The sequence below is a fragment of the Mandrillus leucophaeus genome, unplaced genomic scaffold (assembly GCF_000951045.1).
Source record: "Mandrillus leucophaeus isolate KB7577 unplaced genomic scaffold, Mleu.le_1.0 Scaffold387, whole genome shotgun sequence".
NCBI lineage: Eukaryota > Metazoa > Chordata > Mammalia > Primates > Cercopithecidae > Mandrillus > Mandrillus leucophaeus.
In genome coordinates, this window is record NW_012104109.1 from 2293795 (window position 1) to 2319405 (window position 25611).

Below are 25611 nucleotides of genomic sequence, written 5' to 3' on the forward strand. Positions count from 1 at the left end.
CCGTTTATACACGGGTATAACTTAATGTAATGGTGAGGAGAGCCGGCCCCTCTGCTCTCGCGTGGGCGACAGAGCGAAAAACCAGAAAAAAAAAAAAAAAAAAAAAAGTAAAGCCAAATATTTTAAAGTAGATGATTTAATAAAATAACCTTTTATTATATCCAATAGGGCTTATTAAAGAGTATCTCACATATATAATTTACAATTTTATATGCAAGATACCTTGCATACACAATTCACAAACAAGAAGTATATACTATTTTAAAAAATAGTATTTGTTACACAGTTCATAGGTATTTCTTCAAAGAAAAAACAGGTCTTAGAAAATTTCAAAAAATAAATTTCAAATTTTTTCTCCTTAGAATTATGGATTGGTATCTGTTTTAATGAAACTAATTTGTCAAGTGTTTGATGCACACGAATGACATATTAGGATCACCATCATCAGAAACTAATTTATTTCAGGGCCCTTCATGATACTCCGTAAGCTATCTCCCTGGAAAGAGCAGGACAACTGATACAAACATTAAACATACATGGAGTTCTTTCGAGGAAAAGAAAACCACATTGAGTTGAAACCTTCCTTCCCTCCTGGTCAATAAAAAGAGGAATCTGTGGTAATGACTGGGCCATTGTTATTACTGATTTTGACTCTCTCAATACAAAAAAACCATAAAGCAATAGTAAGAAATAGCTTGATATAACGAGCCTACAGTATTAGTTCTCCTGAATTTTAAGAACATTTCAGCTAGGATGCACTATCAGTCTACTCAATTAAGAGGCACATACGTTAAATTTATACCTAAAAAACTACTTTGAAATTTATTGCTGTTTACACAATAGCTGGTTTTAAAAACCTCATGAACTTAACCATTTTTATGGGTCAATACACTTTCAAAGGGAGGATATAATAATATAAGTAGTACCTCACATGTTTCTTCTTACCATGATAATAAGTATTTTCATCTCCAAGTACCTATAGCAATTAGGTTTTACAACAATTACTACTTTCCAGGTTTAAGAACATTTTATCAAATTAAACTAGCATGAAAGATCATGCAATTGGTAGGTATCACTTTGCCTTTTATTTTTCAAAAGGGGTCTGCTCTCGTTTATGTTGAGTTGATTCTCAGCTTCAAGTCACTTTTGGCAGTTAAATCATAAGTCTCTAAAAATAAGGGATTATAAAGAGAGGAGGGAGCTACCAGTACAAACCGAATCTAATACCTGTGTGAATTACAATTGGTTGGTTCCAACCAAATGAATATTTTTACCCTAGGCCACGGTAATGCAGTTTCAGATTGAAATAAAAGGAATAACCACTGATCTGTCTCTTACAGCCTCTGGGCATTCCAATATTGAGCTCAGGTCTGTATAAACAGTTGTTATGATATGCCTAGCACCTACCTCTGAGGGACTGGTGTCAAATTAATCTCCATGTCATCAGTACCTTCTCAACAGGTTTTAAACAGTCTTCTCTTTCCCTCTAAGTCCCAGATCAACAGTTGTCAGGGTCTGAGTCAAGCTGTGCTTCTGCCCACATAGTGGCACTGTCAGCACTGTCGGCTGCTCAAATGATTTTTTAAGCAGAGCAGCCGGTTGCCTTCAGCAGCAATGCTTTTGGGGGCACTGCGTGCTGTTCACCCAGAGTCTCTGGCTGCTCTACAACTGTGCTAGTTAAGGGATCGACAGAAGGAACAACAAATGGCTACAATTAGCATTCGCCCTGCTCCCGCAAAAGAATTTCATTGCTATGGCAACGGGAGTTGCCCAGACAACATAGGGCTTTGGCTGAGAACAGTGTACTGCGTTATACCAAGTATGGAACAAAATAGCCATAGATCAGGCTCCCGCTTCACGGCGCAAAGATCTCTGCCATCATCTTTAAGTTTAATTAACAATAACTGATTTCTTTTCTTAATTCTGGGAGCCAAGGTTCTGGCTGTTAATAGCCTGAAACAAATATCATTATCGATCCATTCCTTTAAAATACCAGTAAAATAATTAATCATTAAATTAAAATCCTCCAAATTTGATTTTTCTACTTGTAAACACCTTAAGAGTCAGCGTTTACTTTCATTGCTACAAGTGTTATTTACAAATCCATTTTTTCTTCAATCAACTGCTATGACACAAATGTATACAACCTGTAAAAAACTAACTTGCTTCTTTACACCCGGATATTCAACCTCTAGATGTCTGTAATTGTATGAAGGAAGGAGTAACCATATCTAAGCATTTTATATTAGGAGCTACAACCTTGCATGTCTTCTAAATAATTTTACATCAAACAGGAGAATATCTATTACACTGTTTTTGAAGTAAACTTTTAAAGCAGGACACTGAAAACATCTTGAAATTGGTGTAACAGTACTATAAGTAAAATGGAAAAATTAATCAAATGACATAAAAGTGGGTTACCTCAGCCACTATTAAATACCTCTGCAGTCAAGCTTCATAAATTGGATCAGTTCCACTCATAGTCATGTAAAACATTCTATGGATCTTATCCAGTAACACTTCTTAATGAGCCAAGAAGCAGAATATATTCAAGCAACACAGGACAATGGGGCTAGTTGGTATAACCTGGCAGATGACAGTGGTCTAAAATTTTCAAAACTCAAATATTTCCAGAGTACAGTCTCTTTCCCAGCCAACATCCTTGTTAGTACAGAACTAAATATTATCATCAGTAATAACAGTTAACATTTTATTGAGTGCATAGTGCTTTGCATGGCTTGTTTAATTTAGTTTTCACAAATACTCTATAAGGTAGGAATAAGTTAGATAAGGAAACCGAGGTGCAAAGAGAGTCAGTAACTACCAGCATATAAACAGCAAAGCTGGGATTCAAAACTAAGTAGACCTCTATAGGGTTTTCTTTACTTCAGGTACATTATTAGTATTGTGCCACAATAAGCAATAATGTAGTCAATTTTTTTTTTTTTTTTTTTTTGGAGACACAGTCTTCCTCTATCACCTAGGCTGGAGAGCAGTGGTGCTATCATGCCTCACTGCAACCTCAACCTCCCAGGCTCAAGCAATCCTCCCATCTCAACCTTCCCAGTAGCTGGGACTACAGGCGCACACCACCACACCCAGATAATTTTTGTATTTAGAGATGGGGTTTTGTCATGTTGCGTAGGGCTGGTCTCCAGTTCCTGGGCTCAAGAATCCCCACGTCTTGGCCTCCCAAAGTGCTGGGATTACAGACGTGACCCACTGCACCTAGCTAATGTAGTCACTTTAAAGCTTCAGTCTCTTTTAGAACAAGGCTAAGTACAAATTCTATAATGGGAAAGGTCTAAACAAAAAACTCTTAGCATGTAAGAATAATATTTAATTTAACCATTCAAATTTCTTAAATAATTATCTGGGGATGTGGGTAAGTGGGGAATGGAGAGAATGAAACACATTAGCTAGTTCTGGTTTTGGTATAAAATGTCTGCATATATACATGTAAAGTGTCTGAACAGAAATTATCTCCCTTAAGAACACATTTAGACATTTATCTTCATTTTATAAAAGATTTTTTTAAAAGTAAACTCTTTATTAGCGGTAAGTAGCTACTAATGAAAATTACAAATATTTTACTGTCTGGCAGAAATGATTCTGCTTTCTCGCTTTTTAAATACTATCTGGATAGTTCAGATCATACTGTATTATTTAGTTCTGAGGCTAATACCAAACAAGTTGGGTTAAAGAACAAAAACAGAAATAATTTCAAGGCTAAAAATGATTTTTATAAATAGACAAACTGGACGAAGCCTAACTTTTGTCCAATCTGTTAGTAAAGGGCAAATATTAGAAAACTTTTCAAGAAATTCGATACCTGAGGCTTCTACTCTGTCATGAACCACAGATATTTCTGTAATTCTAATTTATGAGATCAAGAGTGTTTATAAATCACTAAACTTCAGACAAAATGCAGTTGATTTTCGTGACTCCAAATAATACAGTAATACAAATCTGAAAATATAAGTTTTTGTTATACTTATATTTTTTGGACTCAAAACTATTGCATGGGGGAAAACTGCTTTGAACATGCTTGAGCAGTAGCAGTATTGAGATTTTTGAGATAGAAAAGCAAAGATCCTCTGGTGACACTGCCTAATGGCTGGTATTTTCTGAGTAATATCTATATTTTAATTGTTGATCATAATTATACTTGTCACTTACAACGAAATAAACACATTTAAACAGGTATATTCAAAGAAACTCCAGAATAGGTGTGTCTTCCATCCAATTTGTTATAAATATATTTCTTATGCTTATGGATGTTTTAGGATAATAGAAACAAAATTGTAAAAGTGCCAGCACTATATTAAGATCAAACAAAATATGGTATCTGAAAGCACTCTGAAAACTGTAAAGTGCTATAAAAATGTGTGTTTCACAAAAACAGCATTAGCTTTTATGGGCTCAAAGAGATCACCCTTGGTATTTACTTATTTTAAGGAAATCAAAGAACAAAAGAAGATAAAGTATATAAATTCTATGCCCTTCTAACCGACGCCTTCTAATCTATCTCTATTTCTAAAACCCTCATTTAGGCCATCTCCAGCCTCCTCCTTCTGAGACACCTTCACGTTTTAGCTATTTAACTAATTTAAATACATGCTAAACTGAAGAGAAATCCCTCAGCTGATTTTTCCCATTTAATACGTCACAAAACAGGGAGTAAATACAACTTCTGTATCCAACTTATCTTTCTGCTCTCTACTTCTGATATTTTTGAGTGCAACTTCTGTTTCAGAAAAAGTAATCTCCTGATTCCATTCAAAGAAAGGCAATTTATTGAAGTGATTTAGAGAATGGAATTTGCTGTCACAGATCTGGGTTTAATTCTTGCCTCTGTCATTTATCAGCTTTATGATTTTGGGCAAGTTACTTAACCTTTCTAAGCCTCAGTTTGAGACAATGCAAATAATACACTCAATAGTGTCTGACATGTAGTAAGTGGTCAAACACTAGCTACTTTATTCTTTTTGGAATCTTATCTTTCTAAAATAGATTCTCACTTCTCTCACCTCTTATGTCTGGGGCAATCTATTCCCTCTGCTCTGCCATTTAGCAGTAACCAACCTGTAGACAGAATTTCTGAGTTTGTATCTTGACTCTGCCACTTAATAGCTATAATGAGCTGCAAAAGCACCCTTTCCAATTATAAATATAGCAAATTGAGAATGAAAATCGAAACTGTTTGCTTACAGAAAAATAAGCTCTAGTTTGTAAAAATGGAAGGTTCCACATTAGCTTAATTAGTCACTGAAGAAGGTAGATCTGAGACTAATCATCCTTTTGTCACTTGGATTATTATCAGTCTTGTCAAACCTAACCTAAAATACTTTCTATCAATTTCTCATTTGGCTCTTAATTTACTTGAACTCTTGCTATGTGCTAGGTTGTACTGAGAAGTTTTCAGGCATTACTGGATTTTAAGCCTCACAAAGAACCAAGGCTAGAATGATTATAATCCCATTTTACTGACCAAAAAACCTGAGGCACAAGAAGCAAGTGACTTGCTAAAGGTTACACAGCTAGTAAAGTGGCAGCCTACATACTTAACCTCTTTTCCATACAGGTATAGTAAAGATCATTACAGACTTATGAACAGACCTATGAACTATTCGTTCAATGTTTAGTTTTTCTGTTTAAATGCTTATATGTTCTGTATTGCTCATACAGCTTATGTTATATACATATTCTCCTTAGAGTTCAAACTACATGGTGTCAGATTCAGTACTTATTTTCAATTATTTAGAAGTCACAGAACTTGTTTCAATACCACACAACTTCTAAGCACTAAATAAACGTTCATTGATAATGAAGAAAATGTGCACAGCCAGGGCAAGGTCAACGTAGCATCACCCACATGCTGGAAATAATTTGCAATAAAATTATAAAATATTAAAACTTAATGAGCACAGTCTCAATTAGGAAATTGAAAATCTGCTCATTAAACTTGCAGATGATACTTAGTTGGGCAGGGGTTAAATGCTTTAGAAGACATAGAATTTAAAATGACCTTGATAGATTAGAGAAAGAGTTCATCAAAAACAGGATGAAGTTCAATTAAGAGAAGAACCAAATGGTATACTCAAGAACCAAAAACATACCATACAGATTAAAGAAAGAATTAGTGGCTAGGCACATTGACGGAAAAGAAGCCACAAATGATACAATCTGCTACTTGTTGGCAAAAGGGGCTATTTTTTTATCTTTACCTATCAGTGGCTTACAATTTTGTTTTGCACATTGAAATCACAAAGATAGTTTCAAAAAAATACAGTGCTCAGACCCTATCTTAAACCAATTAAATCAGAATATGTGGAGATAAGGCTCCATATTGGAGCCAATAGAAAAATTCTCTAGGTATTTCTAATGTGGCCAAGGTTCAGAATACATATGAATATACAGGATAATATACAGGATATGATATAGAATTAATCACATCCTGTATAGCCATATAATGAGCCTTATAAAAAATAATAGCTATTATTATGTATGATCAGACACTGAAATATATGGCTCACAAAAAGACTAATAAAAATATAATATTAATCAATGATGATTCCAAATATTCAAAATGGATAAAGGTGATCTAGATCTTGTGGTTCTCAAAGTGTGGTTCTTAAATGAGTAGCATTTGGGAATTGAGAAATGCAAATTCTCATGCCTACCATAAACCTACTGAATTAGTAACTCTGGGTTGAGCCCAGAAACCTGTATTTTGACAAGACCACAGGTAATTCTGGTGCATGCTGAAATTTGAGAACCAAGGCTATAAGCTAAGAAGCTAACTTTCTTTTCTTATAGCATCTGTTTTCTCTTATAATTACATAATTATTATGTGCCTTTTTTTGTAAGCCATTTCAAATTCTTCCTAGAAATAAGTAGGGTATATAAACTAACTTTTAAAAAGTTATAATCTACTAATACTTTCACTATTGATATACCTTTTATTAAACAGATACATGTGGTACATTTAGTAAAAAGGAAGGAAGGGAGGAAGAAAGGAAGGAAGGAAGGAAGGAAAGAAGGAAGGAAGGCAGGCAGGCAGCAGGGGAAATCTGCTAAAGTTGCTGTTAAAATTGCATGGAAGAGAACTTAATTCATTGGTTGGCTCAGTTGGCATCATGTAGACTAAGGTTAGTCACAGTTATTTTTACAGATCCATTAATCTGCTACCTAATTACCCAAAACCCTTGGGGAAGGAGGTGTGAACCCATCTGAGGTTCCAGCTATTTCTTGCCACTGGGATTTAGGTCTGTCTGATTTTCATTCACCTATTTCCAACCCATTACTCCAGTACATCAGAGTTAATAGTATTTATTATCAGTAATGATAAAAACGTACAAATAAAACCTACTCAATGGCAGCACTGAAAAATCATCACAAACAGTAATGATAATAATTTATCCTAATAGAGAAATAACAGAGGACAGACTTGAATAAGCACTTCACATAATAGAATATCCACAAAAGCAAATAAGCCTATGAAAAGGTACTCGTATTACTCATAGAAAAAATGCAAATCAAAATCACACTGAGATACCCTACTGGAATTACTAAAACTCTTATACCTGGCTTATGGAAGTATAAACTGGTGCAACTATTTTGGAAAACTGTTGGACAGTATTTACTAAAGCTGAATATATGCATATCCAACAAAACATCAATTACACTCTTAGGTGTATGTCTGATAGAAGCAAAAGACATACACAATAAGAACATTCTTAGCCATGTTATTTGTAATAGTTCAAATCTAGATAGAACATAAATATCCACTGATAAAAGGGAAAAAAGTCGTGATATGCCCTTATAGTGGAATACTAAACAATTGTAAGAATAAATGAATTACAGCTTCATACAACAACATGGATACAAAGTATACAATCCTATTTTTGGAAAGAACAAGGTAAAGCTAGTTTATGCTCAGAGTCAGGACATGTATGGAATGTGAGGTAATGACTGGCCACCGGGCTACTGTGTTTCTAATTAAATTCTGTTTCTTGATCTGGGTGCTAGTTATAGAGGCAAGCTCATTTAATCAACATTCATCAAGCCATATACTTAGGATGGTTTACTTTTCCATATGTATGTGATTCTACCATATGAAGTTTACATTTAAAATGAAGGAAGAAGCTAGGGAGTATATGGTAAGTTTAAATAAAATTTTAAAAACCTTCCTAAATCTCAATACACAATGCCAAGTAATTTAGTGAAGAGGGGGCTTCAGCTTCACAGAGGTAATAATTTTCTCTCTCTCTCTCTTTTTTTTTTTTTTTTTTAAGAGACAGGGTCTGCTCTGTCCCCTAGGTTGGAGTGCAGTGGTGGGATCATGGCTCACTGCAGCCTCAACCTTTTGGGCTTGACTGATCCTCCTAACCCAGGCTCCTGAGTAGGTGGGACCATGGGTGCACGCCACCAGAACTGGCTAATTTTGAATTTTTTTTTTTTTTGTAGAAACAGTATCTCACTAGTTGCTCAGGCTGGTCTCGAACTCCTGGGCTCAAGCTATCCTCCTGCCTCAGCCTCCCAAAGTGCTAGGTTACAGGCATGAAATACCACATCTGGATCAGTTATAGTCTTTTATTTCTGATTTTGAAATAGTGCTTGGCATTTTTTGAAAGAAAAATACCTTTTTAACATGGTTAAAGAAGATCTTAGTGCAAAAATACAAAGAGATTATAGATAGAACTGGAGATTTGTTTAGTAGAGTGTGTGGTGAACCATACAGGCCTACAACACAAAAAAGCAAACTTTGGAAAACATATAAGGATGGGCCTGGGGCACAGAAACTACCACAAGGAGAGTGGTATCAGCAGGATATGAAAACTAATCACAAATAACTTAATTATTCTCAAAACCCCTTTTCTAGTTATGAAAACAATATGTAGAAGACACAGAGTTAATTTCTAGGAAATATCACATTTCTACAACATAGTACCTAGAGTTACTGACTTGTAGTATTTCATCCCATCACTAAATACATTTCTTTCTCACAGATCAAGACTTCTTATATTTAGGCAAGGAAAGGGAACAGGGATCAGTAAATGAAGAGAAAGTAAGTTAACAGAATGAAAAGTAATAGGTGGTGTTCAGCTTCCAGTAAGTGAGTAGCAAACAGAGAGACCAGTGTTTAAAAAGTGATGAAAGTGGCTGGGCGCTGTGGCTTTGGGAGGCAGAGGTGGGCGGATCATGAGGTCAGGAGTTCGAGACCAGCCTGGCCAACATGGTGAAACCCCATCTCTACTAAAAATACAAAAAAAGTAGCCAGGTGTGGTGGTGTGTGCCTGTAATCCCAGCTACTTGGGAGGCTGAGGCAAGGAGAATTGCTTGAACCTGGGAGGTGGAGGTTGTAGTGAGCCAAGATCACGCCACTGCACTCCAGTCCAGGAGACAGTACAAGACTCCGTCTCAAAACAAACCAAATAAACAAACAGACAAAAAACAAAAAGTGATGAAAGCCTTGAGACTTATTAGAGAGGCTGCTATAGTCAAAGGCTGCAAGTGTAGAAACAGGTCCTGGGAGATGTCTCAGGCAGGACTTTGCCCTATAAGACTGTCAGAGATTTTCCTTAATCCACTATGCCCTTCACTTTTTTCTTCTGGCATATTAAAAAATAGAGCATATATCATCACTCTCATTTGAGAAGCTGCTTGATAACAGATAACAAAGAATTTTAAAAGATCTTTTACTTTCTATTTTCTCCTCCTTTAGTGCATGGGGAAAACTAAGAAAAAGTTATGACATATTCTTTCCATCCAGTGATAAAATAGCACTTTGGATTTAATAAAACTCTGTTCATGGTTTATCAAATATCAACTTAAAAACTCTTCAGAGTAACTATATTAACAAGATGTGAGTAATAAAAGAGCTGATAATAAAAGTTTCTTAGTTGTCTCTTATATTTGTAGACTTGAAGTTATACAGATTGAGTTACTGGCTCGTCAGAGCTAAAATACAACAAGATGTTTTAACATTTTTAAATGCTAAATCCTAACAGTATTTACTAGTTCATTTTTCAGTATGAATATGTTGGTAAATGTGTACTTTGTTGTTATTTGCATATCATATTAGCATTGTTATGCTGCATACATGCTTTAACAGCGGAAAGTATGCAAATGTAATTTAATAGGCCTAATTATCTTATCTGAAAATAAAAAAGGTTGTCAGACTTTTTTTAACCTTAAGGTGGCAATACGAACTAGGTGAGGGTACATAAAGTCAATATATGAGGTAAATGAGTGATGCTCTATTGTTTTCTTTGGTATATCTCAGTGTTCCTTTGTTTCATTATTCTTCTAGAAATTGGAATAAGACAGCTTTTCTGACTAATTAACCCAAAGAGGTTTGACTAATAGAAGGAGACGGCAAGCATGATTACTTAAATGATCACGTACATAGCACTTAATGATCATTCTCATTTATTCCAATATTAGTGCTAATAAATGGTAAAACTGTTTAGGCCAAATGCCATCACATCACAATAATGTACATCATGGCTAACACTAATAATTTCTAATTTGCTTGGGAATCAATAAGACATTATAGCATTTTTAATGCATGTCAATTCCTGCTTCAAAAAATTCATAAACCCTTTAAAAGTAGAAAAATATTTAGTATTTATTTCTTTACCTAGACGAAGTAACAAGCTGTCTAACCATCATTTCCCCTCCAAACCACAGTTCCAGCTATGCTAACTATATCCCTGGCTTTCATGAGATCAGTGTAATACATGAAAAGTCACTTCTTTACAAAAAAGCCAATGATTATAACTAGCATCAGTGTTTCAAAATGCTAATTTCATCCTACCCTCTTGCTTACTAAGGAGTCAGTGCATACACATTATCTACCAGAGTTTTACACACTACCAGAAGGGTATCTTTGCTCTAAAAAGCAAAAAAAAAAAAAAAAAAAAAAAAAAAGTACAGTGGTACTTGATTTTTCTCTATTGCTCATTTCTATCATTTTTTGTTTTTCTTTTTTTGCACATTAAGAATGACAAGGGAAGAAAATAATTCAGAAATGTACTGCAAAATCACTGGCCAATGTTATCTATAGAACACAAAAGAAAAGGTTGGAAGGGTGTTCATTTTATATGCAAAAGCGCATTTATTATCCTGAGCTAGTGGCACTACCATTATTGACTCCTATCATCCCTATCACTCCTTAGGAATGCATATTGAAGAGCACTTTAATTTCTGGATCACATAAAAATGATAAGCTGAGAGTTAGAACAGAGAAAATTCCTCTTTAGGTTTATATACAGTGTTGGAAGAGAGAAAGTGAAGAGGATTAATGCAAAATAAAAGTACAACCAGTGTATTTTAGGAGAAAAGGAGATAGATAACCAAATGAAAGAAGAGATTTCAGCTTCTGGTTATATCTTAATAGAGATAAACTTAGAAGCTCAAACAGCTGCTAGATGGAAGCTCCAGTTCCTTACAATTTAGGTTTCTCCAAAGGGCTGCTCACAACATGGTGTCTCCCATAGCCAAAGAAGAGGGAGAGAGAACAGAGCACCCAAGATGAAAGCTTCAGCATCCTTTTTTTTTTTTTTAGACGGAGTCTTGCTCTGTTGCCCGACGGGAGTGCAGTGGCACAATCTCAACTCACTGTAACCTCTGCCTCCTGAGTTCAAGCAATTTCCCTGCCTCAGCCTCCCAAGTAGCTGGAACTACAGGCGCATGTGACCATGCCCGGCTAATTTTTTGTATTTTAGTAGAGACGGGGTTTCACCATGTTGGCCAGGATGGTCTCAATCTCCTGACTTTGTGATTTGCCCGCCTTAGCCTCCCAAAGTGCTGGTATTACAGGCGTGAGTCACTGTGCCCGGCCGCATCTTTTATAATCCAAGCTTGTTAGTGAGATATCATTTCTGCCATATTTAATTGGAACAATGTTTGAGGGGGGGAGTGGATTATATAAAGGTGTGAAAACAAAGAGGCAGAGATCACTGGGTACCATTTTAAAGTCTGGTTACAATGTTTCTATTATTATGGCAAAGTAAAATAGTATCTAGGACTATGCCAAACAGTGTACCATAATCATATATCATGTCTTTTTTTCTAAAATTAATAATTATCTTTTTTTTTTAGTGTCTATCATTAAGGCTTTCTAAAATTATCCCCAAAGCTTTTGAATACAATTGTACAAATGATCATTCAGATTAACTGTAAGTTTCACATTTTCCCCTAATCTTCCCTGCTATGCTTTGAATGGCTGTCCCCTCCCAAACTCATGTTGAAATTTAATTGCCATTGCAGTAGTATTGTGACATGAGAACTTTACAAAGTAATTAGGCCATGAGGCGTCTCTTAATTAATGGATTGATGCCATTATTGTGAGAATAGGTTCCTTCCAAAGGATGATGAGTCCAGATCTGTTTGGTCTCCCTTAGCCCATCACCATGGGAAGATGCAGTAAGAAGGCCCTCACTAGATGCCACAGCCTCAATCTTGAACTTCCCAGCCTCCAGAGCTGTGAGCCAATAAACTTCTGTTCATAATAACTTACCCAGTCTGTGTAATCCGTTAAAACAGTAATAAATAGACAAAATAATCTCCAAGAACCTTCTATCTTTATGCTTTTTCAAATATTGTACTAATTTTCTTCTGCTACCTTGTTTTCCATATCCAAGAGATCCTTGTTTCCTAATTCTTTTTCATACATACATCTTTATATATGTGTATACACATGTGTATATATACACACACACGTGTATACACATATGTATATATAAATATATGTGAATATATGTATATATGTGTACATATGTATATACATATATGTGTGTACACACACACATATGTGTATGCATGTATCCTCTTCCTCTCATCATTGAAATAGTCTTTTAGGCTGCGCACGGTGGCTCATACCTGAATCCCAGCACTATGGGAGGCTCAGGAGGGAGAATCATTTGAACTCAGGAGTTTAAGACCAACCTGGGCATCATAGTGAGATTCTGTCTTCACAAAAAATAAAAAAATTAGCTGGGCATGGTGGTACATGCCTGTAGTCCCAGCTACTCAGGAGGCTGATGTGGAAGGATGGCTTGAGTCTGGGAGATCAAGGCTGCAGTGAGTTATGATCATGCCACTGCACTTCAGCCTAGGCAACAGAGAGAAACCATCACCAAAAAAAAAAAAAAATTGTCTTTGATATGTCTGAAATTATAATTGTGGTGTTTTGCTTGAAATTTTTCTTTTGTTCTTCGTATTTCCTCTTTTTATTAAGAGCTCCTTTGTTTTTCCTTTTTTCTCCATGTTAAATGTTTTCCTCAAATGTTAGCTAATGAATTCCTGGCCCAAATTAACATTTAAGAGCAAACATTTTGTGTGAATAAGTAAGTTGGTCAGCTAATGGGTTTCTCTGTGTAATTCTCTTGCTCTGAGTTAGTACTGTGGGGAGGAGCAGACTAGTATCAGAAAGCCTGTTCTCTAGACTGTTTATTATATCCAGAGATGTATTCTGTCATCTGCTTGGAACATAAACTTGGCTTCTGTATGCTAAGAACTAAGTGGCAGAAGGGAGTCAGAAGAGGCTTTTTCCATTCATTTCCACTTTTTTCTCTTTAGGTCATCTTGTGTTTACATAATCTCTGTTTGCAGTAGAACTCTCGCTCCTGTTTCATATTCCCTTTCTAGATTCTTGAGTGCAATTGTTTCAAATGATAAATCTCTGATCTCCTGGAAGGGTGGGGGAAAGGGAAGTGAGTTGATGCAGTACAGCATGATGGTTAAAATTCTGGACTTCGGAGTCAGACTGTCTAGATGGTAGCTGAACTGCTCCTTTTCCAGTCCCATTTTTCAGCTGTATGGCTCACTAGTTCTGTCAGCAGTTCCTGGCCCCAATAATTCCTGAGCTCTCAGAGTCCTGGGAGGGATGGATCAGTCCATTTGCCACTGGGGCCCTGTGGTGTTGTGGGTTGAACTGTATCCCCTCAAAAAGAAATGTTGAAATCCTAACCCCTAGTACCTGTGAATGTCAACTGTATTTGGAAATAGGATCTTTGAAGATGTTATCAGGCAAACTCAGGGTCATACTAGATTAGGTTGAGTGCTCATCCAATGACTGGTGTCCCTATAAGGCAGCCACATGACAAGTTAAAGGACACATGGGAGAACACTATGTGATGATGGAGACACACACTGGAGTGATGCAGCAACAAACCAAGGAACACCAAGGACCGCCAGCAACGCCCAGGGCTAGGAGAGAGGCATGGAACAGATTCTCCCACAGAACTGCCAGAAGGAACCAGCACTGCCAACATCTTATTTCAGACTTCCAGCCTCCAGAATTGTGAGGCAATAAAGTTTTGTTTTCAGCCTTCCAATTTGTGCTAATTTGCTATGGTAGCCCTAGGAAAATAATACGTCAGGATTCCAGCTTTACCCTCGCATCATCATCTTTTCCATCTTTCCTGTCTCTATATATTGTTGTTCCAGATTAAAGATATCTTGATGCTACAGGTACTGGGAATTGTTTTTGTGACTCTTTCTCTTGGTGGCTCTGTGGTGACTGACTCCCAAGGACAAAAGGAGGTAAAAAATATCTTTATTATTCTATTTTAAAAGCAAAATTCTCCATAGTCTTAATTTTCAACTTTTTTCTGCTAAACTAGTTCATATTACTTCATGTATTTTAAGTACAGTCCAAGACATAGTCACGGCAAGAAAATCAATTTCCATGTCTCCAATTACTAAACCCATTCTATGTACCATTCTCGTTGAAGGATTTACAATAACTTTCTATTGGCAAATGTATCACGGAAGGAAAGTGAAGAAGGGGAAGGAATGAGGAAGTGCCAGCATAGTTTGAATTTATTGAGTAGCTACTCAATTCCAGGCACTACATCACAAATCTGGGCACCTTCACACACTTTCATTTAGTCTTCCTAACAGCCTATGAAACACATAGAGTAATTTCTCTTCTTATAGCTGAGGAAAAGAAAAATGTAAAGACAAATAACCTGCCACAGTCACCCTGATAGTAAGTCAAGAATTCAAACCAAGACCTGTTTGAACTCAAAGCCCAAACCTCACTCTGAACTGTTTTTCAAGGTCAAACTCCTTTGCCAGACCATTCACTTGTAGAAACAGTGTTTGAAAATCTGGCTAGTTTTATGCGTTCACAAATAGTTACTGAATAAGAATGACTACTGCTATTTTTTTTAAAGTGCCTACTATGTGTAAGATATTTTGCAAATTATTTATTTTTATACTGACAGCAATTTTAAAAGGTGGTTTCTGTATCTGTGGCTACTTGGAACTGACCTTTAAGGAGGGCAAAGAAAGTAAAATATAAATCCAATGGTATCTTATAAATAAATACCAAGTGTTGTTTTCTTAGAAAAGATTTCAGACACAAAATGCAGTTGGCACATGCCTGGAAGAAATTCAGCTACAGTAGGGTCCCCCTATCCCTGCCCTAACGCCTACTACAGATGGAATACAACAGCAAAAACACTGGTGAACCACACATGGTTATAATCCAAAAGAGTTTTCACTATTTTCCTATAATTACTACACTTTTCAAAACACAAAATATCTCATCCTCTCAGAAAATCTGATGACTGCTTGGCTGGTGCTCTATAGCACACCCAGTCTGCCTACTGCCTAACTGAGCATTGTCGTCACACGTGGAGATTACTTTTTAGAACCTTTAGGCTACTGGGGACAATCTGCCCTTTTTCACAGGGCCTGGGAGGCACCTTGGCTACTTTTCTTCCCGTGGATTTCACACACTGTACTATCACTACGTAAGTAATCATCTCCCTCTGCAATTAATGTAAAACTTACTTTGTGTCTCCCTGATCACTTTCCTCTGACATTCCTTAGAGGAGATGCATCATCCCCCATTGACCTTGCCTCCTTCCCCCAGCCAGAGACTATGACTTTAAGGAAGAGACCTTATCTCCTAATTCTCAGAGAAAACAGGTGTTATCAGGTAGGAGTTCCGAATTTTCCCTCAATTGCTGTCTGCCACCACTTCTGTTCAAACATCCTTCCTTTGTAACTGTCCAGCTGCTCTGCACCTATGCTCTCACATCCCATTCCTCAGGAACCTAACCTAAGCTACTGCTCCCCTAAGTCTTAACCCCACACCTCCAGAGCTATTAACACTTCCTTTCAGAATACAAAGACAGGAAAGCCTTTGTCATATGAATGGCAAATAAACATAATATGCTCATTAAATCACAAGCCATTTGGTCCAGCTATTTCCTTACTTTTTCTTTTCTTCATATCTAGGCTTTAAAAAAAAAAAAGAAAGAAAGAAAAAAGAAAGAAAGAAAGAAAAAACAGCTCCACTCCTCCTCCAGCCAAGGCTACCTGGCTTCAGTTTCTACCAATACCGGGTTTCTCAAGGTAAGCAGTGATACCTGGGTCCTTCGAACCAACCTGTGCTCAGGTGTTAATCCATCCTTTTTCTACCTGGTCTTTCTGAACATGTGGCTTTGGTGACTATTCTTTTTTTTTTCCACACTAATTTTTTTTTTTTTATACTTTAAGATCTAGGGTACATGTGCACAATGTGCAGGTTTGTTACACAATGTGCAGGTTTGTTACACAATGTGCAGGTTTGTTACACAATGTGCAAGTTTGTTACACAGGTTTGTTACATGTGCCATGTTGGTGTGCAGCACCCATTAACTCATCATTTACATTAGGTATATCTCCTAACGCCATCCCTTTCCCAACTTCTGTGTCACTGGTGGCTCCTAGGGGAGAACGCTCCTCCTCTGGCTCCTCTTTTTCTTTCTTGCTCCTTCCAAATTGTATGACCCAGATGAGCCCTGCTCTCCTTCCAGCTTGGGAGATCCAGTAAGACCAAAGACTATCCCAAGTACAGATGATGTCATTTCTTCTGTATGCTCAGTGAACCTCCACAGTAGCACCACCTTGTTGGACTGTAATTGTTTAGGCTAAACAATTTATTTGTCTCTAAAACTGTAGATTCACCAAGCATTTGATATGCCCATGAAAGTTTAGTTCTCAAATGGCAAACAAGTATTAATATCATAGAAATGGCTTCCCTTTTAAGTAATGCAAAATTACACAACACATAGAAACAGAGACAATGTATAACAAATCAGTAATCAAACGACAAAATCAGTAATTCTTTAATCCTCTTTTAAAAGGGATTTTTATTTTGGGAGAAATTAGATGAAATCAATATATCCTTTCACCAGTTTTTTTTAAAAGTCCAAGCACAAAATTTGAAACAAAAGTTCGGAGTTCAAGGAGCTTCTAAATTCTGTCCATTGATTCCTTATAAACTTAGACTCTGAACTTCTGCTACGAGAAAAGGGAGAGATTCAGAATGGGCAAACAATTTAAAAAGATCATAATAATTAGAGTCCACTATGGAACACAAGCAGAACAAGAGACATATTAATCATAACAACCATTTCAGGGAAGTCAAGGACATTACTTTCCTTATACAATACAGTTCTTTATCTCCTTCTCACTAAATTTATTCCAGCCTTCAGCATAGGAATTTGTGAATGCTCATTAAATGAAAGACATTTGCTATTTCTTGCATAAATGTCCTTTTAAAACAACTTGAAGTCTTCACTACTTGAGACTTTTCTAACCTGTTCATGCTTAAGAGTCTGTTTGATAATGACTATGCCAAAAGGTTGTCCTGCCCTGACTATAAATTAGGTAAGAAGAGCCTTTCCTGTCTACCCACAGGGCATCCTTACCTGGGCGGGAGCCCTGCTGAGTCTGTTCTGCCTTTTGCTTGACTACATGGTAAATATAAGAGACTGATGTTTGAATAAGTTGTGAAATCATCCAAATTATTTTACATTCCTGGCCTAGAAAAATCTCCTTAAAAAATATTTAAGTCTTTTGACAGCTACAGGTAGCATGTGATTCTGCATGAAAGCCCAAGTGTAAGGGTGTCAAAAACAATTAGTATTTTAATAGCTCCCTTTCTTAGGTTATTTGGCAGGCATAAGTTCATCAAGAAAAGAACAAAAAATACTCTCAAGAAAATAGGCCAATGACATTTAGAAAATCAAGTAATTTTAATATATTGTTCCTTATGCTCTTTCTACTTCAAAATAAGATAGAGTTAAAATAAATGAAAATGGTAGTTGTCAACATTTACTACTTCGATAGAGTTGTCAACATTCACTCATTCATTACTTCGATAGAGTTGTCCTCATGGTTTCCAAAGAAGATTTAAGGCAGTTAGTACTCAGTAGACACCAATGGAAACCTTAGAAATTTCCTAATTCTGCCTCAAGACAAACTCTTGCTGTTTGAGAAAAGGCAGGTCAAGAAACAAGGCGACCCAAGATAGAGTGGATTGGGGATGGGGGAGAGGTGGCTCTATATGGAGTTTTGATATATCAACAACGAAGCCTGTCTTGTGTGCTTCCCTTAGAAAAATATGCTAATTTAAAGATATCTAACCAGCTTCACATCTAACTCTGACTTCAAATCTTAGAGTGGCAGAGCAGCTGTGCCTGGAGGCAATACAATCTTATTTCTATAAAAATCTCTCAAAGTGCCATATATAAGTGGAAGAGTAAAAATAGATAATCAAATCCAAATTAAGGCTATTAAGAATTGATTTAGTGTAAAGATAATATAGCAAGATTTTGTTTAGGTTATGGATGCTCTCTAAAAATGCATAATACTTGTTTGCCTAAAATTTTGATTATGTTTTATCTTATTTTGTCACAGTTAAATAGTTTTATCATTAGGGGTTTTAATTGCATATAGTTTATAGAATTCTTTCTGATTACTCTCTATCCATTTAACTGGAAAAAAAATCCCACTGTACCACTTATGAAAAGAGAACCACCTAATGAGGATGCAAACAAACTGCAGGCAGATGCAGCATAAGGTGTGGTTCAACAATTCACATCTGTGGAGCCTTTGTCACAGAAGTTTTACAGAGAGTTTACAGAGCATACAGAGGAAGGGAAGTCCCTAGGAGAGTAGGAATAAATGTATCCTGAAAAACACTAGTCACTCAGTGGTATACCAGAGGTTACAAAGAAAACAATCAAGAAAAGAAAAACAAATGAGAAAATCAAAGTCTTCTTTCAACCTTCATTGTATAGGCTCCACCACTGCGTAATTCCTCCCAACTTCTTGATCTCTTTTCTGCTTCTCCTTCACTTCATTACTCACCTGACACCATTCCTAAAGTTCAGGCCTTAACTTGCCATTCTTTTGTTTTAAAGATTCTCCTTTAGATAACTCACTTGCTTATGAATTATTAGCAATTATCTGTGAGGGTGTCTTAACCTAGAGCTCTAGGCTGGGCTTCTTTCCTTTTGACTTTTTTTGTCTTCCCCCTTTGACTTTTTCACCATCCCTAGCAGCTGATTCATATTGGCACAGAGTTTGCCATGAAGTCCTTTCAATCCCTCCTTCTCACTTACACTTTAGTTCCATACAAACTATGGGGACCTATCATTTTCATGCTCAAAAACCTCAACAGTCCAAATTTCTTGGCGTGGTGTCAGACTCGCAATATACTTCTTCCCCATCTGGTACTTTATTTTAAACTGGCCAGCTGATTTCTTAACACTCAAACCCCATAGTATGAAATTTATTAAAATGCAGTAACAAATATTTTAATTATCTTGATTTAAAAGAAGGAATTTTACTATTTTCTGTAGACTACAGAAAATCTTTAGGTTTGGACTGTGTTGAATAAAGAAAATAGATAATGCCCTGTACTCATCAACAAATACGTTCTTTTGTTTTAATGTTGCCACACTTTGCTTGACTAAGTGAAAGATATTTAATAAGTAGCCCTCCACTTCTAAGAAGTGAGTAACCCAATCAAAATCGAACCTCCCCTACATCTGATCCAACAACTCTTTGAAGCTATGCATAGACCAAACAATCAAATATCTCCTTTTGATGATAGATAACTTAAAGGGAGGAGATGGGAAGCGGTTAACTGTGTTCACAGCTGGAACTTTAGCAACTGGCACATCAAATTCCACTTATTTGGGTGACATTAAGAGATTTGATTTTTCTCCTTAATATATACATTAATAGTTCCATTCAAGTATAAACATAAACATGTCTGTTCATTCAACACATTCTTATAAACACTTATATGCCTGATACCAATCCAGCTAAGTATTGGGGTTATAGCAGTCAACAAGACAGATATGCTCCTTTATGCCTTATTTCCACTCTGATGAAACTCATGAGTAGTGTGACAGACATTGAATAAAAACATCTTCAGGACAGTATGTATTATAAAATGGGAAGACTAGGGTGTCGCCAGAATGTACAGTTCTACAAGGTTCAGACTGGGGTTCAGAAAGGGCATCCTGAAAAAGTGCATACATGCTACTGCTGCTGCTGCTGCTGCTAGGCTCACTCTTGTCCTTGGGTTTTGGCCTCATTTGTATTCATCCTTCAAGTCTCAGCTTGCATTTCAGATCCTTTCTAGAAGCCAACTCTAAACTGTCCTCATGAAGTCTGGATCAGTCTTTCTGACTTTCTTGCCAAAATTTTTTGTGTTAACTCTAACCTGGCATTTACCACAAGTAGGGCAATTATTACTACTCTGTCTTTCAACTAGATGGTGCATTCTTAGAAGGTATCTATAAATCTTAAGTGCTTAGCAACCGCTTAATAAATTTTGCTGAATAAATAAAGATTTAGCACATACTTAATTTCTGCTTGTGGCTTTACAGCCAAAGCAAAAGAGAACAGGTACAACTTGTAACCAAAGTGTTTTTGGTAGATGTTTGGACCACAGCACAAAGGCTGGATGATTCAGTGCATGAGGTGTCTGCTTCTGAAGTTCACTGAAGTTAGAATGCTTGAGGTCAGTTTGCTAAAATACATATAGGGACATTTTAGCCCCAAAGACCAGGAGGATACTTTAGCAGATTTTTTTTCTATTCTGAGATAAAAGATGCTCTCTCTATATATAAAAAGAAATCTAAGAAGTCTGAGACTATAGCTTTGATTTAAGAAAGCACAGACAATACACAGACAGCAAAAGATATACAGACAATAAAAAATTAAAACTGCAGCTAATAAACTCAAATTTGGGCTTTGGATATCTATTTTTTACCCAAGTCTTCTATAATATTTCTAACAGAGCATAGGTTTATTAAAATTAACATAAATGTTTTAATACTGACTTTATTAAAAGAAATAAAAAGTGGTCATAATTAATTCTAGATTATTTTCATAATCTAAACCTCAGACTAGGAAAACAGTGCTATCTAGTGGTTAAATTTGGGAAGAAGAGATGAGGCACACCAGAGGCTGGAGAACCTCTGAGAGGCTGTGTCTCAATTGATCAACTTTATGTTACAAGCTAAAAGAAGTACGCACATAAGTCATTAGCTCATGGATGGGAAGTGAATTAGACATGGATTCAAGCAGTTATGTTAAGAGTATGGCATGGCAAAGAAATTAACAACTTGGACTCTGAAGTCAGATAGGCATGCATTCAAAATTTGACTACATGACTACATGCCCTTAAACAAGTCATCAGACCTGCTTAATACTTGACTGGTTTCAACTATGAAATGGAGATAAAAATATTGACTCTCTGAGAGAAATGTTTGAGAAGGTTAAATGGGTAATATGCATAAGACATTCATCATAGTGCTTGGCATTTAGTAAGCCAAATATCTCAGTCAACATTAGCTTATTATTAATATTATTATTATTTTACATAGCCTATAAATGAATTTCAAATAGCTGTAGAAAATCTTTTACGTCTTTAAAAATAAGTTATGAGATCAATATCAACAATATATACTTGTAGAAAATATAAATATTAGACATCAATTTTCTTTTAAGTATATAAAAGCAAATTTAAAAAGTAAGTTCAATCTTACATTTCAATCACATAGGTCAGTCGTAGGGTTAGTATTTTCAATGAAAACAAAGTAGTTTTTAGAAATAGATTACACAATAAACTCCAAAATGTCATCCCATAGTAAAAACAATCACTAGACTTTTTTCAATGAAGACATTTTCCTTAACCAAATCCTGCATTTTTCAACATCTAGTCCAATAAATCTACATACACATAGTTCTTAAGATAAATTTGGTCATTTGGATTTCTTTCTACTTGGTTAGAAATATGAAGGGAAAACACAACAGAAATATGAATAGAAAATAATTTCTAAAAATGTAGGAACCCATCACATTTATATTAGAACAGAGAATTTGATCTTTTTGATATATCTTGTTTGGCTTGCTGTATAATCTACTAGCTTAATTATCACAACAGCCTTAGAACTTAAGCCAGTACATATTAGCTTTATAAAAATGCAGTGCTCATCTGCTGTATATATAATAAACAGAAACATCACAATTTATAAGTAATTGCATCTGAGACATTATATCCCAGACACTTTACTAATATTATAGTCACAAGGCTGAGTTCTCCAAGACCAGTGTACAAAGTTATCTGAACTAATTTTGCCCCAAATAGTATCTAAAAATATATATTTTAAGTTAACTGTAGAATGGTATATGCGTATCATTAATCATATCACAATCATTGTGTTTGGCTGTGGCTCTTTGTTAATGACTTAAAATGGGGGCTGAGTTGATTATCTTGTTAATAATAATAAAAAAATAACTGAAGTACATATACAAAATCAAGAAAGAAATACAATAGGAATTGGAACTATATTCTGGTCACAGTTGTGTCACTAACCAGCTCTGTACTCTTAGGAAGTTTTCAGCCTCTCTGGGTTTCCATTTATTCACGGATAATACAAAATAATCCTAAGATCAGGATAGTTCTCCTCTCTACAGGTTTTGCCATTGTAAAGTATGTCACAAGGGCTCTAAATCATAACCCTAAATTTAGGAATTACTTAATTATTCACAGTGAACTTCTCTGACTTATTCCAACTCTTCCTGTTTGTATTGCTATACAAGAGAAAGGCAAGACAAAACACAAAAAAGATCTATTTAAGAGACTGCAGTATATTTTTACCTTTACTGTCATTTGTTAAGCACCTACTATATATACTTTACCTTAGGCAGTAAGGATCCACACACTTATTAAAAGATAATTACATCCATGTCTTTTTCTTATTTACCTCGTAATTATTTTAGGCTTCCCTAGAAATTGGCACAGGTTTTTCTCTCAGTCACATGTTAATAATTCTACTTAACTCATCTGCACCCAAAAAACTCGTACAAAATCTGTCAAGTTGTTTTACATTTATAAATCTGGCAAACATTAGTGACAATCTCACTCTGAAAAACAGCACTCACAATCAATGAATATGTTTTGACTGTGGAAGGTAGGCAGGACCCAAGGACATAACACAGAGGGAAAAGAACCAAAGCAAATAAAACCCAATCAACATGAAATGGCACCCTGAACAGAGCAGAGAGTTCTATGAGGTTGGGCATGGAGGACTGGTTAGAGATTTTTGAGACGAGTGCATCTTAGATGAATATCAGAGACTAAGTTAATTCACCTTCTTAGTGATTTTATCACATCCTTCCACAATAATACCACATGAAGCTCATCTACGTTTATGATTTTGCCAAAATGCCAGTTAAGGTATTTCTAACTACACTGGTGAATTTGAGAGATTAAAACAGATGACAGATTCAATACTTCAAATTGTATCTTGACTTATAGTAAGTCCACTATTTTAAAAAGTGTTATGAGAAAGAGTGCCTTGGATAACACTGGTGAGCAATGATTGAACGTTAACTTCAGATAATTATAATAATAAAAAATTCACTAAAGACCTGATAGAAGAACTTAAGACACAACCTCAAGGCAATAATATAAGGATGAAAAATACGAGTACACAATCTCATAGCAAATATGTACATGCACACATTTTTACTATTTTAGTTATATTGAAACTTGAGAATTTCACAGCAGTCTACTAAAATCACAGATCAATAGGATAAAAGTAGATAAGAAGAACGTGCAATTTATAAATACGGTTTATTACCATGGTTACAAACTTTCAGAACAGGCCTCTGAGACATTGGACTGAGACTCTGCCGAACATCTGTTAAAAAATATATAAAATAAACTTAATATAGAGGTCTATGCATCTCAAGAAGGAAAACAGTATTAGATATACTTTTTTCCAAGGTTAAGTATTTCTGGCAGCAAAGTAATGCTTCAATACCCTGAAATACTTGAAGCAATAATGTTATGACTTTTACTTCCCATTTAATTATGCTACTGTAAACTCCACTGGGATAAGGTACATATGGTTCTTTAGATGAGACTTGTCACACTAATCAGGATTTTCTAGGTTCAGTGCATTGATTTGTTAATGTGCTACTGACATCGGCCAACTGGAATGCATATCTCTCTGACATTTGTCTGTGCAAGGGATTAAGCAAACTTATGAAACTTCTGAACAGTTGTTGCCCACGGCACTGCATTCTTGACACATGACTTTAAAAGAATGAGAAAAACAGGTTCTTTCTCTGTGATAGCTCCCTAGAAAGTAGCATGAAACAAATATAGGGTTCACCTTTTGGCATCGGTGTCCTTTTTCTTCTGTCGCGGAAGGCAGCCCCGGACTGCAAGGCCTCCAGCAGATTATCCATCACTCCTGTCTCATCACCCTCTGTGAAAAGAGATGCAGGGAATTCCATCAGCCCTCAGGGTTACCATAGCAATGTCAAAGCTCCACAGAAACTGGTGATGGTGATGGTAGGGAGAAAAAAGATCAGATGCCGGAACTAAGCTAGCAATTTCAAAATAAGACAGGACTGTAACTCTCTCATAAATCAACTATCTTTTAACGAAAAGGGCCTCATTAGTGCCCATGTTACTGTGCACTAAAGAGGACCGAGTTCCACTGATTCACTTCAGAGCACTGCTTTTATAGTCCAACAGCATAATTACCTTAAATGGAATGTGGTTCTAGTCATGTTTGAGTCTTCAGTTATCATAAATCACATTTCCTTTGTAGAAATGAGCTATTTTCAAGGCATCATCCTATATTCTAAAGTCAACCAGGTATAAGAGAGTGTTTTTTTTTCTTTTTTTCTTTTTTTTTTTGAGACGGAGTCTCGCTCTGTTGCCCAGGCTGGAGTGCAGTGGCGCAATCTCTGCTCACTGCAAGCTCCACCTCCCAGGTTCACACTGTTCTCCTGCTCAGCCTCCTGAGTAGCTAGGACTACAGGTGCCCGCCACCACGCCCAGATAATTTTTCAAATTTTTAGTAGAGATGGGGTTTCACCATGTTAGTCAGAATGGTCTCAATCTCCTGACCCCGTGATCTGCCCGCCTCAGACTCCCAAAGTGCTGGGATTACAGGCGTGAGCCACCACACAAGGCCCGGAGAGCGTTTTTGTTGTTACTGATATTCTGCTGTCTAAACTTATGAAATTATATTTCCATGCTAACTTTTGTGAACATGCTTCCAACAATTGATTTTTCATATCAGAAGATAATCATCCCCTGACTTGAGGTGACACAGAACAATCACTACAAAATTTTACAGAATGTATAAATTTATCTTCTATAATGAAAAATAAATCAAAAGAGGCTCTCTAAAAAGGACTGCATTCCATTAAGATTACTTTAAATTGATATCTTGTATATAATTAACGAAAGACATGGATATAGAGCCAATTATCTCT

General features: G+C 36.1%; 1 protein-coding gene across 5 annotated transcripts in view; it reads right to left on the reverse strand.

Moving 5' to 3' along the window:
* DIAPH3 (diaphanous-related formin 3) overlaps positions 1–25611 on the reverse strand; it is a 519652-nt gene that overhangs the window by 94220 nt on the left and 399821 nt on the right. For 4 of the 5 annotated variants that reach the window (XM_011990882.1, XM_011990885.1, XM_011990884.1 and 1 more), the window contains 2 exons: positions 24495–24590; positions 23958–24017 (listed from right to left, as the gene is read on the reverse strand). In XM_011990882.1, coding sequence (XP_011846272.1) covers positions 23958–24017; positions 24495–24590 — 156 coding nt within the window. Of the gene's footprint in view, positions 1–23931; positions 24018–24494; positions 24591–25611 lie in introns of those variants that run through there. The other variant, XM_011990886.1, reaches the window with a different exon arrangement.